Source organism: Somniosus microcephalus, chromosome 9, assembly GCF_052327205.1.
Source record: "Somniosus microcephalus isolate GS21.2 chromosome 9, FLI_Smic_1.0, whole genome shotgun sequence".
NCBI lineage: Eukaryota > Metazoa > Chordata > Chondrichthyes > Squaliformes > Somniosidae > Somniosus > Somniosus microcephalus.
This window is the reverse complement of record NC_140995.1, coordinates 54,024,009-54,043,383: the sequence shown is the minus strand read 5'-3', so window position 1 is coordinate 54,043,383 and position 19,375 is coordinate 54,024,009. Positions and strand designations below refer to the sequence as shown.

Genomic DNA, 19,375 nt, shown 5'->3' with positions numbered 1-19,375 from the left:
TTCGACTACCTAAATGGGTCGGAGAGGAATTTCCCAGATTTTCTTCCCCAAATGGGTCTGGGTTTTTTAATCTGTTTTTTTGCCTTTCCAGAGATCCCATGGTTTGGGGTGGGGTGGAGTGTATATATTGTGATACACATTGGCCTGGGTTTTTAATCTGGTTTTTCACCTCTCCCAGGAGATCCCATGGTTTGGGGTGGGGTGGAGTGTATATATTGTGATACACATTGGCCTGGGTTTTAATCTGTTTTTTCACCTCTCCAGGAGATCCCATGGTTTGGGGTGGGGTGGACTGTATATATTGTGATACACAAGTATTGCAATTGTGTGGGGCAGACTGGATGGACCAGAGGGTCTTTACCTGTCCGTCATTGAGATTAAATTACTTCTGACAGCATACATATGAACAATCAGTAATTTTTCATCGGGACTATTTACACTGTTCTTGCACAAGCCTTTTATTGTTATATAGATGTCACATGGCAATTGCTTCACATGCCATTTTGGTCTTTCCATATCTAGATAGTTTCTGTATCTTATCCTTTCTCCTACTGTTTTGTATTGCAGCTAGAAGAGATTCAATGAAGCTCTGCTTCTGGGTTCTTTCTCTCAGCATCAGTCCCAACTGATGGGATCAACCAATTGGGGTGGGTGTGCATGCGTGCAAAGTTTTTCAACTAGCCAAACACCAGGGGGGAAAAATTCAGTTGGTTTGCGCCTCCCGTTAGTGCCTTAAGAGGGTGCTAATGGGGCGCAAAGCAACTAGCGCCCGTGCACGGCGATGTTTGCGCCGCTCACTAAATTAACTAGACATTTTGTGGCGGCGCTAAACACTACCGCCACGATCTCCTGCACCGGCAGATCGTGACGTCAGTCGAGTGTGCAACGCCCCGGTAGTGCCCCGGACCGGATATTGAGTGGCGCCCCTGAATGACAGGTTGAGGGGAGCGTTTTGCAGTCAGGAAGGGACCGGGGGAGTGCTATTTAAAGGCAGCTGCTTCCTGCCTTTTTTTGTTGGTGACATTTTTGCACCACGCATTCCGAGAGAGAGAGAGAGAGAGAGACTGACTGACTTCTGGAGAGATTCAACGCTGTGTGAAGGAGTTTTGATACAGAGCAGCACTTTGCAGGTTCATTTTGATTTGCCCTTCCTTGTATCGATTTAGAAGAGACTGTGGGGGCTGCACTCTGAGCTCTTTCCCTGGTCTCCCCATTGTTCTTTCCAGCAGATTTGATGTACAGGTCTCTCCAGGCTGAGATTCAAGGCTGCAATGAGCAGGATGTGGATGGAGAGCAAGATCAACCCTCCCCTTAAGAACTGGCCGGCGCCATTGTGTCTGTGTTCCATTGCTGACGGACATCAAATGAGCTTCGCCAGCGCTCTGAGGTAGTGCCTCACTTCTCGGCCTTTGCGCCTTAAGACAGGTGTGAAGCGCCTGATTTAGCGCTCCAATCACCTCCAGGGGCGATAAAAGCCAAGTTTGCAGTCGGAGGCGATAATTAGCGCCGAGCGCTAAACTTTGCGCACGGCCGATAATCGCGCCCCAAACGGGGCGATACTGAATTTCCCCCCCCAGAGCTCTAAGAAATTGAGATCAGCAGTTGGCACATTGTGTGTGTCACATCAGCAAGACCACTTGTAGGATGGTTACCCCATCTATGACATTAGTAGCATATGCAATAACCTGCCTGTTGAGTGGGAATGGTTAAATTCCCAAAAGAAAAAACAAAATATATTTTTATATATTTAATATGACAACCTATTGTTATGGCAGGGAATAAAACTTAAGTGGGGTGTCTGATATTCAACCATGCAGCACATTTTCCAGTGATAAAAGATTAATTTTCAGAATCCAACATGAATCACAGAAACTTGAGTTTTTTTTTTAATTTCAGGCTTCCAGCATTACAGATTTTAACTCTATTTTCAGAATCCAGCAGTTATGCTTCAAGAGAGTGATGAACCTCCTGCCCATTTCAATAGTAAAACAAGCTACTGAGCATTAAAAAAGGCAAAATACTGCGAATGCTGGAATACAAATTCATCACTGAATGTTGAACTGTATAATACTGAACCTTTCAAGGTTTTGGTCATGCAATCGCCAATGCCATTTGGTGCTTTATTTTTCAGAAAACTGACTGTCCTCATCATTTACTCTATTTAGAGAAATGAAAACTGATATTTGATTTTAAGTCAGTGCAAACCTATGTACTGAAATGCTGGAAAAAATATAGCAAATCGAAATTCTCCATTAAAAAATTTTCACCTTCTGGGACAGAATCCAGATATCGATCCTCAAAGATAATGGGCAGTGAGTTGAAGTCTCCATCTAGTTCTGCACATTCCACAGGGAGAGACGGAAGGGAATTGAAATAGGTAGAATTCTTTACAGCTGCAGCCATCTGTCCGTGACTTTGTGCACTGAAAATTACCCAGTAAATTTATAGGTTAAAGGTGAAATACCAGACATATATTTTCAGATTGCTAAAGAATGCAATTTTTTTTGGTTTACCAAACTCTGGCATTCAGCAAACTTAATGTGGAAATCTTGGTTAAACAGGATGTTTATATAGTATATACTATAGTAAGACTAGTTTTATGTCCTTACAATAGTGGTATTTATCTGCACAGTTTAAAAATAAACTGGTTAACTAAAGCTTTAATCCTATAAATAACTATATGCTTTTAAGTCACCAAGAACTTAAATAGCATTAATGCAGAAAAATACAAGATTGTACATTATTTTCACTAGTCTTATTTAATTTTAAGGATACACTTAAACCAATATGCTTTAATGCTATGTAATACTCTTAATACATAACCTCCAATAGTTCTTACGATCAGTACTTCACACTAGTAAGACCAATATCTGAATCAAGAAAAGAATATTTGGTCCATCAAGCGTGCTACATCCAGAGACCATGTGCAATCATCCTCCCGTTTGACCCATTGAGCGGCTGCTTTAAAGGAACACCCAAGACATACATTGCTGGCTCTGCATTGCCTTTTAAACAGAGTTCTGCATGTGTGCAACTGCACGCACGTGTAGAGCTTTGCTCAATAGCATTCAAATGCAAATTAAATTTTATCAGAGAACATCTGACAGAACCTCTTTACCAACATTAAACTTCATTTTGAAACAGTTTACAAAGTTCCTCAGCAGCCTAACTGACTGCCCGAGAACTTGGTTTACCTACCACTACCGGCGATCAAACTTACTTTTTGCATTAAAAGGTTAACTCATCTTTTAAAATAACATTCTTTATAGTTGGGAAAACAAATCACACACCACAGGCAGTATTCTTGAAGACAAAAAAAAAGACTAAGGGGTAGACCTTTTCTCATCGCAGTCTTATGTTTTCGTATTCTGTGACAAATGTGAATCTGTGGACATTGTATAGAAGTTGCAAAATTATACCTAATTAAGTTACACATATTCTTACGGGAGGCTGAGAGTTGTGGCTTGGTGTAACTGAGGTTCAACAGTTTAAAAAAGATAAACAGCCTTCACGGCTAAGCAATGCCCAAAAGTATCCAATTTAACTAGTCATTAAAATATACACCAAGCACATTCTGAATTCAAGAGCTGTGAATATTGTCAAATTAAAAAAAAAAGTAGGATGTAGTGGATCAGCTCCATTCCAGGACTACTGCATTTCCATCACTAAAAGAGTTGCAGAACTTCAAAGAGATCGCTATCCAAGCTACACAACAGGCAAAAGTAAACTTAACAGACAAATCAAAGTCCAACAAAAACAGTGGAAAAATGCTAAATCCATAATGAAGAATGTACCAACATTGAGGCAGACATTAAAGACACCAGCACAATAAGGAGGCATAGTAGATTCCAATGGGAGCTAACTAAACCAGTAACAAAGGTAAACTGTGACTGGACAATTTTTAGCCACTGGTAGAGCTCAATTCTCCAAAGCCTCCTTAACAGTACAAAGTTTCAGCAATCAAGTAAAATAACAGGAGTAGGAAAAAAAATGGATCAATAACTCTAGATACTTTACTGAAGGTCAGTAGAAGCTGAAGTAGATTTACTTGAGAAGTTAAAGTTGACAGAAAAATTAAGATGGAGACCATAAGGCTTTTTTGCTATGGGATGGTCATAAATGAAAAAGCCAGATACAACAGAGGGGTGAAAAGATACGATGACTGCCAGTTAATAAGCTTAAAATGTCATGGCCTTACAGAGTGAAGTACAGGAATCTCTCGTTTAAACGGCACCTAAATATCCGGAATTCTCTATTAACCCGCAAAATTCATACTCTGAAAACAACACCTCAATAACCGGAAATGTTGCCGAGTCCGAGTCTCCCACGGTGGTCGAGTTAGTCAGTGGGGGTAGTTCTCCAAACTGCCACTACTCGGCTTCTTGGCGCTGTCGGAAGTCCGAACACCTCAATAACAGGAGTCAGACTCTCCTGCGCTGCCGGTAGTCTCTTCCGATCCGCCATTTTTCTGTGTGTCTCCCGCGCTGCCGGTAGTCTCTTCCGATCCGCCATTATTCTGTGTGTCTCTCCATCTTTATCGTGAATTATCTCCCCCACCTTGCATTATGGAATTCCCAAAAGTTGGTCCAAGCAAAAGGAAGAGAGTGGTGTTAACTTTAAAACAGGAAATCGAGATATGCCAATGACTAGAAAGGGGAGAGAAGTGCATCAACATTATGAATGAATTCAAAATCGGTTCGTCAACAATCTACGACATCAAATCGCAGAAGGATAAGCTGCTCAAGTTTTATTCAAGCTTGGAGACATCCAAGAGTGTAGAGAAATGGCGTACGTTTCGTAAGCCTAAGCTTGAAGAGCTGGATACCGTGCTTTATGAGTGGTTTTCTCTTAAGCGTTCAGAGAGTGTTCCATTTTCCGGACCCATGCTAATCGAGAAAGCGAAGGATTTCTACGTAAAAGATGGAGCTCACTGACAAGTGTGCTTTCTCCGAGGGGTGGCTAACGTTCTTCAAGTTATGGCACGGGATAAGATGACTCGATATTTCCGGGGGGAAGAAATCAGCTGATCACGACGCCGCAGAAGAATACTGCGATTATTTCAATTGGATTGTGCAGCAACATGATTTGTCGCCAGCACAGATATACAATGCCGATGAAACTGGCTTATTTTGGACGTTTTTGCCAGAATCAACGCTTGCTGGGGCTAGTGAGGCTAATGCTTCAGGTTACAAGAAAAATAAAGATCGTGTAACCGTGCTAACATGTGCGAACGCTGCTGGATCACACCGGGTTAAACTTCTTGTTATTGGGAAGTATAAAAATCCCTGTGCATTTAAAAATATGAGGCACTTACCTGTTGAGTACAAAGCTCAAAGAAATGCTTGGATGGATAAAGAAATCTTTTCGTATTGGTTCCATCATATTTTTGCTCCATCTGTGAGGGAACATTTCCGTAAAACAGGGAAACCTGAAGATAGCAAATGCATTTTATTACCTGATAATTGTAGAGCCCTTCCGCATGAATCCGAGTTGGTTTCGGGAAATATTTTCACCATTTATTTGCCACCAAATGTAACTTCTCTCATACAACCCATGGACCAGGGCATTATCCAAAATCTCAAGTGTCATTACAAGGCAGATTCCTACGTAAACTGATAAACCAAGATGACAATATTCACGCATTTCAGAAGGAATACAATCTTAAAGATGCTATCTTTAATGTTGCATGTTCCTGGAACTTGGTGAAAGGTCACACTTTGAGGCAAGCCTGGCACAAATTGTGGCCTTCTGTCATGTTTGCTGAAGGTTCTTCTTCAGAGGAGGAATTTCATGGGTTCAATGTTCATCCCAAGAAGAGTACAATAATGGAAATGGCTGGCATGGTGAAAAATGTAGGCCCAGCAAACCCTCTACGTAACCTCAGTGAAAGTGATATTGAGCAGTGGGTTGATGCAGATAGAAAAGTTGCTGTTGTGCGTATGCTAAGTGATGATGAAATAAGTGAGACTATTTTGAATCCAAAGAAAGAAAAGGAAAGTGAGATGGAAAGTGAAGAGGATGAGATTTCTGAAGAGATGATGATTTCTTGGGCTAAAGCCCAGAAGGATTTGCTTTAATCCTCCAATTTGCTGAAAGGCAGCCTTGCTACTCTGCCCACGAAGTTATGCACCTCCATATTCTGCATTCCACCTTTCTACAAAAAAGGCAAGAGTCCACTAAGCAAGCAGACATCTGGGACATGTTTAGGAAAGCTTCCAAAAGAGTTGAAGCAGTGGAAGTGCCTGAAGAATCTGTTGAAGTGCCTGATCCTGATGACCCAGCTGGCATGGATATTCCTGATGAACCAGCTGACTTGGAATAAGTGTATAGTCAACTACAGTACTGTATACAGACGTTTACTGTATACGTTTTGTTTTACTGTTACGTAATTTAAGAGTTATGGATTACCCTCAACTGGCAGTACTGTACTTAATCAAGCATTTTCCACCATCCATTTAACACAACATTCTGTAGATGAGTACCCAATTACTGTATACTGCACATTTCTTGATTTTTTAAAATTTTTGTTTGTTTAAAAATAGCCTCAGTAGATAACCCTCTCCCTCATCCGGAATTTTTAATCAACCGGCACCATCCCGGTCCTGTCGGTGCCGGATACCAAGAGTTTCCTGTACAGGAATTTAGAAGGGCAGACAGAAAGGAAGGAATTTTTGGAGGCAAGTGGATGGTACAAGATTCTATAAGTGAGTCATCTCAGGTGGCATGGCCAGGGCAGCATCAGACCTGGAGTGTGAACCTTCAGGGAATTGAGCTGGGTAGCCAGTACAATGAGGAAGATCATGACAGAGGAACAAGTGCTGAAGGAAGCCAAGGAAATTGGGACACTGAATAAATTAAGGTTGGTAAAAGTAAGAAAGGTAGGAAAGCTTGTGAAGCTAGCCAAGAGATTGTATTGGCGAAAAGATACAGATTTAAGGCAATTAACAAAAGAGAGATTAAGATTTTAAAAATTACACAGCGAGTTATGATCATATGGAATGCAGTGCCTGAAAGGGTGGTGAAAACAGATTCAATAGCAACTTTCAAAAGGAACTGGATAAATACTCGAAGGGGAAAAAATTACAGAGCTATGGGGAAGGAGCAGGCGAGTGGGACTGATTGGATAGCTCCTTCAAAGAGCTAGCACAGGCACGATTGGCCTCCTTCTGTGCTGTATGATTCTATACCAGGCACTGTCCAACATTACAGAAGTAATAAAGTCTTGGAAGGAAAGGTAGCTAAAAAACCAGAGAGTACTGCTTGGAAAGAGACGCAGTTAGCAGATCATGTGATTCTTTGTTCAGGAAAGTGGATAGCAATGTGTGTCATAAGGACAATATTTAGAGGATGGTGAGCCATCTTCCTGGAAGTAGAGCGTACATCGTGACTTGAGAACACATCGGGACCCAATCGTAGTAGGTCAGGTATGAGTAAATGACACAGGGAGAAATAATATAAATGCCACATATTTGAAGATCAGCTCAAAACTAAAAAAAAGATAGAAGATGCAAAGTAATGTTTTCTAGTTTACTTCTAGTATTTGGGAAAAAGAATTGAAAAGGTATATAAGTGGCTAGCAGAATGGTGTGAGTGCAACATTACCACCTTCATAAATAACTCTGAATCGCTTTAGAATAAAAAGGTACAGGAGAGACAGGCTACACTTCAGAGGACCCGTTTGCCTAAACATTTCAACGTGCCATTGCTGCACATTTTTTCTAACTTGTTTTGCAAAACATCAACAATTGGAAGGTTGCTTTCCCTATCCAATTTTACCTCCCCACAAGCTTGGAGAGAACCAGTATCAACACGCTATGCATTCCTCTTTTTGTAATACAAGTATTTCCTTGTTAACGCTATCCAATTCATTACACTATAAATTCGCAAAATCCTATATTAAAAAAAATAATGCTACTTGGAGTGGCAGGGTAAGTACATTCACAGAAAGGCTCTCTTGGCCTGGAGGGAAGACATTTTAATTAGCTCCAGTCAAAAGTTACTGTATGGAAACAAAACTATATTTTTACAAATGGAGCATGACAGGGGACATATCTCACATTGAAAGTACTTTCTTCCCCCTCCTCAACCTGAAGTTTCCCCTTTTCTTGGGAAGGGGTTTTAAATAAATCCTATTATTCAGTAATCTGAAAGTCTTGTATATAGTGTTGTGTCACACGTTAAGTGTGTAGGGTACCACATTAAACCTGTCTAAGCGCAAACAATGTAAACTAGCAAGAGACATGAAAACAGATTGCAAAAGCTTCTATAGGTATGTAAAAAGGAAGAGATTCGCAAAAGTAAACATGGGTCCCTTAGAGGCAGCGACAGGAGAAATGATAATGAGGAACAAGGAAATGGCAGAGACATTATGCAAATACTTTGTATCTGTCTTCACGTAGAAGACACCAATAGCATTCCGGAAAGAGTGGGGAACCAAGGGTTTAGCAAGAATGAGGAACTTAAAGAAATTAGTATTAGTAAAGAAACAATACTGGAGAAATTAATGGGACTAAGTGTCGATAAATCTCCTGTACTTGATGGCATACATCCTAGGATTTTAAGAGGTGGCTATAGAGATAGAGGATGCATTGATTTTGATCATCCAGACTTCGCTACATTCTAGAACTGTCCCTGTGGATTGGAAGATAAACGTAACCACGCTATTCAAAAATGGAGGGACAGAGAATACAGGGAACTATAGACCAGTTAGCCTGACATCAGTAGCAGGTTAAATGCTAGAATCTATTATTAAGGGCGTGGTAACAGGGCACTTGGAAAATCACAATATGATTCGGCAGAGTCAACAGAGTTTTAGGAAAGGGAAATCGTGTTTGACAAATCTGAATTTATTGAGGTTGTAACTAGCAGGGTAAATAGGGGGGAACCAGGGAATGTAGCGTATTTGGACTTTCAAAAAGCATTCGATAAAGTGCCACACAAGAGGTTATTACACAAAATTAGGGCTCATGGGATTGAGGATTGGTTAATGGACAGAAAACAGACAGTAGGAATAAACGGGACATTTTTGAGTTAGCAGGCTGTAACTAGTGGGGTACCGCAAGGAACAGTGCTTGGGCCTCAACTATTTACAATCTACAGTATATCAATTACTTAAATGAGGGGACTGTGTGTAATGTATCCAAGTTTGTTGTTGATACAAAGTTAGGTGAGACGCAAAGAGGCTGCAAACTGATATAGACAGGTTAAATGAGTGTTCAAGAACATAGCGTATGAATATAATGTGGAGAAGTGTGAAGTTATCCACTGTGGTAGGAAAAATAGAAAAGGAGAATATTTTTTAAATGGTGAGAGACTGGAAAATGTTGGCACTCAAGAGTGACCTGGGTGTCCTTGTATGCAAATCATAGAAAGTTAACATGCAGGTACAGCAAGCAATTGGTGAAATTGGAAAGCAAATGGTATGTTAGCCTTTTGTTACAAAGGAATTTGAGTAGAAGAGTAAATAAGTCTTACTACAATTATATAGGGCCTTGGTGAGACCACACCTGGAGTACTGTATATGGTTTTGATCTCCTTACCCAAGGAAGGATATACTTGCCTTAGAGGGGTCAACAAAGGTTCACAAGACTGATTCCTGAATTGAGGGAATTGTCCTACGAGGAGAGATTGAGTAGACTAGACTTATATTTGCTTGAGTTTAGAAGAATGAGAGGCAAACTCATTGAAAGATATAAAATTCTTAAAGGGCTTGACAGGGTAGATGCTGGGAAGATGTTTCCCCTGGCTGCGGAGTCCAGAACTAGGAGGTCACAGTCTCAGGATAAGGGCTCGGCCATTTAGGACTGAGAGGAGGAGAAATTTCTTCACTCAAAGGGTTGTGAATCTTTGGAATTCTCTACCCCAGAAAGCTGTGGATACTCAGTCGAGGCCACACCTGGAATACTGCGTACAGTTTTGGTTTCCATATTTAAGAAAAGATATACTTGCTCTCGAAGCAGTTCAGAGAAGGTTCACTCGGTTGATTCCGGAGATGAGGGGGTCGACTTATGAGGAAAGGTTGAGTAGGTTGGGCCTCTACTCATTGGAATTCAGAAGAATGAGAGGCGATCTTATCGAAACATATAAGATTGTGAGGGGGCTTGATTGGGTGGATGCGGGGAGGATGTTTCCACTGATGGGTGAGACTAGAACTAGGGGGCATAATCTTAGAATAAGGGGCTGCCCTTTCAAAACTGAGATGAGGAGAAACTTCTTCACTCAGAGGGTGGTGAATCTATGGAATTTGCTACCTCAGAGAGCTGTGGAAGCTGCGACATTAAATAAATTTAAAACGGAGATAGACAGTTTCCTAGCTGATAAGGGAATTAGGGGTTATGGGGAGCGGGCAGGGAAGTGGATGTGAGTCTAGGTTCGGATCAGCCATGATCCTATTGAATGGCGGAGCAGGCCCGAGGGGCCGTATGGCCTACTCCTGCTTCTTATGTTCTTATGTTCTATATTCAAGACAGAGACCGATAGATTTTTGGATACTAAGGGAATCAAGGGATATGGGGATAGTGCGGGAAGGTGGAGTTGAGGTAGAAGAAGATCAGCCATGATCTTATTAAATAGTGGAGCAGGCTCGAAGAGCCGAATGTGGAGAAGTGTGAAGTTATCCACTATGGTAGGGAAAAATAGAAAAGCAGAATATTTTTTAAATGGTGAGAGACTGGGAAATGTTGGCACTCAGAGGGACCTGGGTGTCCTTATACAAGAATCATAGAAAGTTAACTATTTCCTATGTTCTAATAGGTCACATTTTCTGATTGGTTCAAATAACAAAACTGAAATGCACAAGTATAGACAAAGAAAGGAACCAATTATTCTTCATTTGCTCAAATTTTTCTAAACAGTCCCAAGCTGATAGCTGTACCACACAATGAACCAAACATACCATTCAATTCATTTTTTCAAATTGGTTTCAGCGTGATTTCTGTCCCAGGTTTATAAATATTTATAGGATACTACTAAAATAATTATGGGAATTTAAAAAAAAACTTACCTATAAAAGTAAGTCACTGCATGTTAGAAATCCATCTAAGAAATCTTCCCTATTACATGCCTGCCCTTTTCCCTAGAGCTTGGGGTTGCAAGTGCTGCTGCATTCCCTAGGTTTCATTGTGTACCTGGGCTCCTTGAGTGAAGAGGTTCAACCACGAATAAATTCCCAGAATGTCTGCGTCAGTGAGGAGGCTAGTAACAGACTTCAGGAAAGCAGAGACTGACTGATGAAATGGGCATACACATGGCAGATGAAATTTACTGGTAGACTGGAACAGCGGCGGCAGCGAGGAGGCGAGTGTAAATTGAACGGGAGGCCCGTAAAGAGCGTAGACTGGAACAGCAGCAGCAGCGAGGAGGCGAGTATAAATCGAATGGGAGGCCCGTAAAGAGCGTAGACCGGAGCAGCGGCGGCAGCGAGGAGGCGAGTATAAATCGAACGGGAGGCCCATAATAGCGTAGACTGAAGCAGCGGTGGCAGCAAGAAGGCGAATTACCTCCAGCAAAAAAACCCAAAAGCAACAACTGCAAAACAGCTAAAGTAACGTGACAGCTAGGGAAGGAGCCGCATGGTGAGTAGCTGGCAAGTGTTTCTAGTTAATAGTCCGTTAAGTAAAGGAATGGCAAGGCAGCTCAGTCCCATGGAATGCACATCCTGTGCCATGTGGAGACTCCAGGACACAGGTGTCCTGGACAACCACATGTGCATGAAGTGTTGTCAGCTGGAGGAGCTCAAGCTCCGGGTTTGAGCTTGAGCAGCAGCTGGCGTTACTGCAGTGCATCCATGAGGCTGAGAGTTTCGTGGATAGCACGTTTCAGGAGGTGGACACCCCACAGATAAAGAGTGTGCAGGCAGAAGAGTGGGAAAGCAATAGTGGTAGGGGATTCGATAGTTAGGGGAGCAGACAGCCGTTTCTGTGGCTGTAGACGTGACTCCAGGATGGTATGTTGCCTCCCTGGTGCCAGGGTCAAGGATGTCACTGAGCGGCTGCAGAACATTCTGAGGCAGGAGGGTGAACAGCAAGAGGTCGTAGTTAATATCGGTACCAATGACATAGGTAGAAAGAGGGATGAGGTCCTGCAGGCAGATTTCAGGGAGCTAGGAAAGAGATTAAAAAGGACCTCAAAAGGTAGTAGTCTCTGGATTACTCCCGGTGCCACACGCTAGTGAGTATAGAAATAGGAGAATAGTGCAGATAAATGCGTGGCTGGAGAGATGGTGCAGGATGGAAGGCTTCACATTCCTGGGGCATTGGGACCGGTTCTTGGGGAGGTGGGACCTGTACAGGCCAGGCGGGTTGCACCTCAACGGGGCCGGAACCAATATTCTCGTGGGGAGGTTAGCAAGTGCTGTTCGGGAGGGTTTAAAACTAATTTGGCTGGGGGATTGGCACCAGGATGTAACATTAGAAAGGGGAAATTAAGTGCTTAAAGGATTGGGAGAGGCAGGAAGCACTAAAGTATGAAAAAGTAAGGTATTAGGTGGGGTCAAACAGAGAGAGAATGCAGGATGGTCTAAGATGGGTTTACAGTGTATGTATGTGAATGCACGAAGCGTGAATGCACGAAGGCACAAATAGCCACATGGGAATATGATGTTGTGACAATAACTAAGGTCTGGCTCAAAAAAGGGCAAGATTCGGTATTAAATATTCCTGGTTATAAAGTGTTCAGGAAAGATAGGGAAGGAAAGATAGGAGGTGGCGTGGCAGTATTGGTTAAGGAGAGGGCAGATGTCCTGGTGGGGTCAAGGACGGAATCTATGGGCTGGATTTTCATTCAGAAGTCGGGAAGGAGGCGGGATGACAACTTTTGGGTTTTAGTCCCGCCTCCCTCGACGTCCGGCCAATCCACGCGATTTTCCGTTGATTGACCTTATTGAGCTCGCCCAGCGGGCTCAGCAGGCCAATTAAGGGCCACCCGGCAACAGGTGATGTCACAGACTGAAATTTAATCTATCAAGACGCGCTGACAGATGAAATATCAGTGTTTCACAGCTGTTTGAAGCTGTCAAAACACTGACAGTCTGACTTCTAACCTGAGTCCTTCTACGCAGACTCAGTTAGAACTCACACCGGCACTGAAAGCTGCAGGCTGTCACTTTTGACAGATCGCAGCCATTCTGCTTTCAGTGCCGGCTGAGTGATGGACTCCCGACGCCTAGAGGAAGAAAGGCTGTTAAGGTAAGTACAGGTAATTTAAACTTCTTTACACACTTTAGACACACCAAACACACTTACCTTTGCACTCATGCACCCATCACTCACCTGAACATAGACATCGCGACCCCTCCAACCCGACGGCCCGACTCCTCTAACCTGGCGTGGTTTGGAGCGGTCGGGAATCCCACACGACACCCCTCAAAATAGGGATTAGGCTAAAAACTGCCCGTTAATTACCTGTTAACAGGTAGTTAATTGGCACTAATCCCTTCCCGCCTCGGGTCGGCAGGTCCCACTGCGGGGCGGCTACCCACCTCCTTTGAAACTTACATGGAGGCGGGTTAGTGTCGGGACCCCCGAATTCGGGATTTTAGCCCCCCGCACGCCTAAAAGCCCGCCTCACGGCACACTGAAAATCTAGGCTTATATGTCTAGGGTTAAGAAATAATAGAGGTGTCATTACACTACTAGGTGTATTCTATAGACCACCAAATAGTGGGAAAGATACAGAAGAGCAAATTTGCAGAGAAATTACAGAGAGGTGCAAGACTATAGGGTAGTAATAATGGGGGACTTCAACTATCCTAATATAGGCTGGGATAATAATAGTGTAAAGGGCAGAGAGGGGGAAGAATTTCTGAAGTGTGTTCAGGAAAACTTTCTTGATTCATTATGTTTCCGGCCCGACGGGGGAGGAGGCATTGCTGGATCTGGTTCTGGGGATTAGGTAGGTCAAGTGGAGTAAGTGTCAGTAGGTGAACATTTAGGGAACAGTGACCATAGTATCATAAGGTTTAGATTAGCTATGGAAAAGGACAGGGAGCAATCTAGAGTAAAAATGTTTAACTGGGGGGAAGGCCAATTTCAGTGGGATGAGAATGGATCTGGCCCAGGTAAACTGGAATCAAAGATCAGCAGGCAAAACTGTAATGGAACAATGGGCTGCCTTTAAAGAGGAAATAGTTCAGGTACAGTCAGGGCTCCCTGGATGATGAAAGAGATAGAGAATATGATGAAGCAGAAAAAGCATGTATGACAGATGTCAGGTTGCAAATACATGTGAGAATCAGGCTATATATAGAAAGGTCAGAGGAGAAGTGAAAAACAAAATAAGAGGGGCAAAGAGAGGGTATGAGAATAGAATGGCAGCCAAAATAAAAGGTAATCCAAAAGTCTTCTATAGGCATATAAATAGTAAAAGGGTAGGAAAAGGAGGGGTGGGGCCGATGAGAAACCAAAAGGAGACCTATGCATGGAGGCAGAGGGTATGGCTGAGTTACGAAACAGATGCCTTCACCAAGGAAGAGGATGCTGCCATTGACAGTGAAGGAGGAGGTAGTGGAGATATTTGATAGGAAAAAAATTGATAAAGAGGTATTAGAAAGGCTGACTGTAATTAAAGTAGATAAATCATCAGGAGCGGATGGGATGCATCCTAGGATGCTGAGAGAATTGAGGGAGGAAATCGCGGAGGTACTGGCCATAATATTCCAATCCTTATGGGGTTGGTGCCAGAGAACTGGCGAACTGCAAATGTTACATCATTGTTCAAAACAGGGTGTAAAGATAAACCCAGCAACTACAGGCCAGTCAGTTTGACCTCGGTAGTGGGGAAGCTTTCAGAAACAGTAATCAGGGACAAAATTAACAGTCACTTAGATCGGAGTGGATTAATTAAGGAACGCCAGCACGGATTTGTTAAAGGCAAATGGTGTTTAACTAACTTGATTGAGTTCTTTGATGAGGTAACAGAGAGGGTTGATGAGGGTAATGCGTTGACGTAGTGTACATGGATTTCCAAAAGGCGTTCGACAAAATGCCACATAATAGGCTTGCCAGCAAAGTTGAAGCCCATGGAATAAAAGGGACAGTGGCAGCATGGATATGGAATTGGCTAAGTGATAGGAAACAGAGACTAGTGGTGAATGGTTGTTTTCAGACTGGAAGGTATACAGTGTGTTCCCCAGGGGTCGGTTCTAGGACCACTGCTTTTCTTGATATATATTAATGACTTGGACGTGGGTGTACAGGGCACAATTTCAAAATTTGCATATGACACCAAACTTGGAAGTGAAAAGTGAGGACAGTGATAGACTTCAGGAAGACATAGACAGGCTGGTGAAATGCACGGACATGTGGCAGATGAAATTTAACACAGAAAAGTGTGAAGTGATACATTTTGGTAGAAAGAATGAGGAGAGGACATATAAACTAAATGGTACAATCCTGAAGGGGGTGCACGAACAGAGAGATCTGGGGGTACACATGCATAAGTCGTTGAAGGTGGCAGGGTCAGTTGAGAAAGCAGTTAAAAAGGCTTATGGGATCCTGGGTTTTATAAATAGAGGTATAGAGTACAAAAGTGTGGAAATTATGATGAACCTGAATAAAACACTGGTTCGGCCCCAACTGGAGTACTGTGTCCAATTCTGGGCACCACACTTTAGGAAGGATGTGAAAGCCTTAGAGAAGGTGCAGAAAAGATTTAAGAGAATGATTCCAGGGATGAGCGACTTCAGTTACATTGATAGTCTGGAGAAGCTGGGGTTGTTCTCCTTGGAGCAGAGAAGATTGAGAGGAGATTTGATAGCGGTGTTCAAAATCATGAGGGGTTTGGACAGAGTAGATAGAGGGAAACTGTTCCCAAAGGCAGGAGGGTCGAGAACCAGAGGACACAAATTTAAGGTGATTGGCAAAAGAACCAAAGGTGAAGTAAGAAAAAACTTTTTTACGCAGCAAGTGGTTAAGATCTGTAATGCCTAAAAGGGTGGTGGAAGCAGATTCAATCACGGCTTTCAAAAGGGAGTTGGATAAGTATCTGAAGGAAAGAAATTTTGCAGAGCTTCGGGGAAAAGGCAGGGGAGTGGGGCTAGCTGAAGTGCTCTTGCAGAGAATCGGCACAGGCTTGATGGGTCGAATGGCCTTCTTCCATGCTGTAACCATTCTATGATTCGAAGTGTGAAGTGATTCATTTTGGTAGAAAGAATGAGGAGAGGCATAATTTTAAAAAGGGGTGCTGGAACAGAGACCTGTGGGTTTACATATACATATTTCTGAGGGTGGTAGGACAAATTCATGAAGTTGGTTTTGGCTTTATAAATATAGGCAGAGCGCACAAAAGCAAGAAAGTTATGCTAAACGATTAGAAATCACTGGTTAGGCCTCAGCTGGAGTATGGTGTTCAATTCTGGGCACCACACTTTAGGAATGATGTCAAAACCTTGCAGGGGAAAATTACCAGAATGATACCAGGGATGAGGGAGTTCAGTTATGTGGAGAGACTAGAGAAGCTGGGATTGTTCATCTTAGATCAGAGAAGCTTAAGGGGTGATTTAATAAAGGTATTCAAAATTATGAGGGGTTCTGATAGCATAGATAGGGAGAAACGGTTTCCAATGGCAGGAGGGTCAGTAACCAGAGGACACAGGTTTAAGATAACTGGCAAAACAACCAGAGGGGAGAGGAGGAGAATTTTTTAAAATAAATACACCAAGTTATGATGATCTGGAATACACTGTTTGAAAGGGTGGTGGTGTCAGATTCAATAGTACCATTAAAAAGTTAATTGGATATATACTTGAAAAAGACAAAAAATGCAGGGCAATGGGACTAATTGGATAGCTCTTGGAGCCAGCACAGAAATGATGGTCCAAATGACCTCCTTCAGTGCTGTAAGATTTTGTAATGCTATGATAATGCACCCATGTCATTATTGAGCTACATTCTTGGCATGTCATTTGCTCCTTAAAATAATGTAGCGTTGACAGGGAGCGATAGCATTAAAAAAAAATTGTTTATGGGATGTGGGCGTCGCTGGCAAGGCCGGCATTTATTGCCCATCACTAATTGCTCTTGAGCCGCTGCAATCCGTGTGGTGAAGGTACTCCCACAGTGCTGTTAGGTAGGCAGTTCCGGGATTTTGAGCCAGCGACGATGAAGAATTGGCGATATACTTCTAAGTCAGGATGGTGTTCCGATGCGTCTGCTGCCCTTGTCCTTCTAGGTGGAAGAGGTCGCGGTTTTGCGAGGTGCTGCCGAAGAAGCCTTGGCGAATTGCTGCAGTGCATCTTGTAGATGGTACAGACTGCAGCCACGGTACACCGGTGGTGCAGGGAGTGAATGTTTAAGGTGGTGGATAGGGTACCAATCAAGCGGGCTGCTTTGTCCTGGATGGTGTCGAGCTTCTTGAGTGTTGTTGGAGCTGCACTCATCCAGGCAAGTGGAGCATATTCCATCACACTCCTTACTTGTGCCTTGTAGATGGTGGAAAGGCTTTGGGGAGTCAGGAGGTGAGATACTCGTCGCAGAATACCTAGCCTCTGACCTGCTCTTGTTACCACAGTATGTGTGTGGCTGGTCCAGTTAAGTTTCTGGTCAATGGTGACCCCCAGGATGTTGATTGTGGGGGATTCTGCGATGGTAATGCCGTTGAATGTCATGGGGAGGTGGTTATACTCTCGCTTGTTGGAGATAGTCAGCGCCTGGCACTTGTGTGGCACGAATATTATATGCCACTTACCAGCCCAAGCCTGAACGTCGTCCAGGTCTTGTTGCACGCGGGCATGGACTGCTTAATTACCTGAGAAGTTGTGAATGGCGCTGGCAGAAGCAGAGAGAGCAGCCCTGGGTGTAGCCTGAGCGCCGAGACGGAGGAGTTAAAGAGCAGGGAGAGAGAGAGCAGCCCAGACTCACCGGCGGCAGCAGAGAGAAGTAAAAAGTAATCGAAGTGTGACGTCACCAGAAAGCAGGTAAGTGATTGGTTGGTGAGCATTTCTCTCTTTCTCGCTTTTTTCCAAACTTAATTTTTGTGGTTTATAGCTTCTAGGGTCTCTGTTGTGTAGCGGGGAGTGCTAGTAAACAAGGGTCCTTGAGTATATCATTTAATTGTAGTGTAATTAGTGGTATTGATTTGATTTAATTTAATTTGAATTAATTAAAGGGTAAGTCATGGCAGCACAGATCGGCCCCGTGGCATGCTCCTCCTGCACTATGTGGGAAATCAGGGACACTTCCTGTGTCCCTGACGACCATGTGTGCGGGAAGTGTATCCAGCTGCAGCTACTGACAGACCGCATTGCGGTATTGGAGCTGCGAATGGATACATACTGGAGCATTCACGATGCTGAGGACATCGTGGATAGCACGTTTAGGGAGTTGGTCACACCGCAAGTAAAGGCTGCACAGGCAGGAAGGGAATGGGTGACTGTGGTAAACCACTGTAGTTCACTGTGTTCACTGTTGTTGTTGTTGTTGTTGTTGTCGTTCACTCTTGTTTCACTGTTGTGCCTGACTATGCCTCAGCTGACTCCGCCCCTGGGCTACCGAGTATAAGAGCGGCCGCATGGCAGCTCCTGGCATTCGGTCGTCCACTAGAGGCATAGTCCTGATCTGTCTGAAGTGCAATTCAGTAGTTAATAAAAGCCTGTTGTTCTGAACTCTGCCCAGCCTTTCATTAGAATTGATAGCGCATCAATTTTATTAACTACTGAAAAAAAAAAAAAAAACGATGCTACAGATTCTTAAGATCAAGTGCCTGGAACTCGACCCGCAAGAACCAGACTCGACTGCTAAGTTCTCGCACTGGCTGCACTGTTTTGAGTCCTTTCTGACTGCATCCGGCGAGACCGTCGCCGCCGAGGCCGACAAGCTCAGGGTGCTGAACTCTAAAGTAAACCACCGAGCTTTTGCCCTTATCCGGGACGCTACGAGCTACCAGGGGGCTATCGACATCTTGAAGGAGCAATACGCACGCCCGGTCAACTATGTTTACGCAAGACATCTCCTGGGGTCTCGCAAACAACAGCCCGGGGAACCCACAGAAGCATACATACGGGCGCTGAAGGAACTCGGCCGAGCCTGCGAATGCAAGCAAGTAACAGCCACGGAACATACGGAGGAGCTCATCCGGGACGCCCTCGTGGCGGGCCTCAGGTCCACTCACACACGGCAGCGACTGCTGGAAAGTAGCGAGCTCGACCTGAAGAAGGCGATTTCACTCACCCTCTCGTTGGACGTAGCCCACCGGAACATGGAGGCCTACTCCCCGGACCGCGCGGCCGCCTCATGGATGCCGCAGCCGCCGCCACCTTGGGACGCGGCGCCGCCACGGGCCCTGGCCTCAACTGCTGCAGCGATGTCCCGCCCGAGCCAGAAATGTTATTTCTGTGGCCAAACCAAACACTCCAGGGCGCGCTGCCCGGCGAAAAACGCGG

At 43.8% G+C, this 19,375-nt stretch overlaps 1 protein-coding gene across 9 annotated transcripts in view; it reads right to left on the bottom strand.

Annotated features, from left to right (window-relative positions):
* The window catches only part of fam135a (family with sequence similarity 135 member A), a 305,872-nt gene that overhangs the window by 118,162 nt on the left and 168,335 nt on the right, over window positions 1–19,375 (bottom strand). For all 9 annotated transcript variants that reach the window (XR_015079491.1, XR_015079490.1, XM_085996568.1 and 6 more), the window contains one exon: window positions 2,268–2,422. Coding sequence is in view for 7 of the 9 variants with exons in the window: in XM_085996568.1 (XP_085852694.1) it covers window positions 2,268–2,422 (155 nt within the window). In the remaining 2 variants the exon portion in view is untranslated. The remainder of the gene's footprint in view (window positions 1–2,267; window positions 2,423–19,375) is intronic.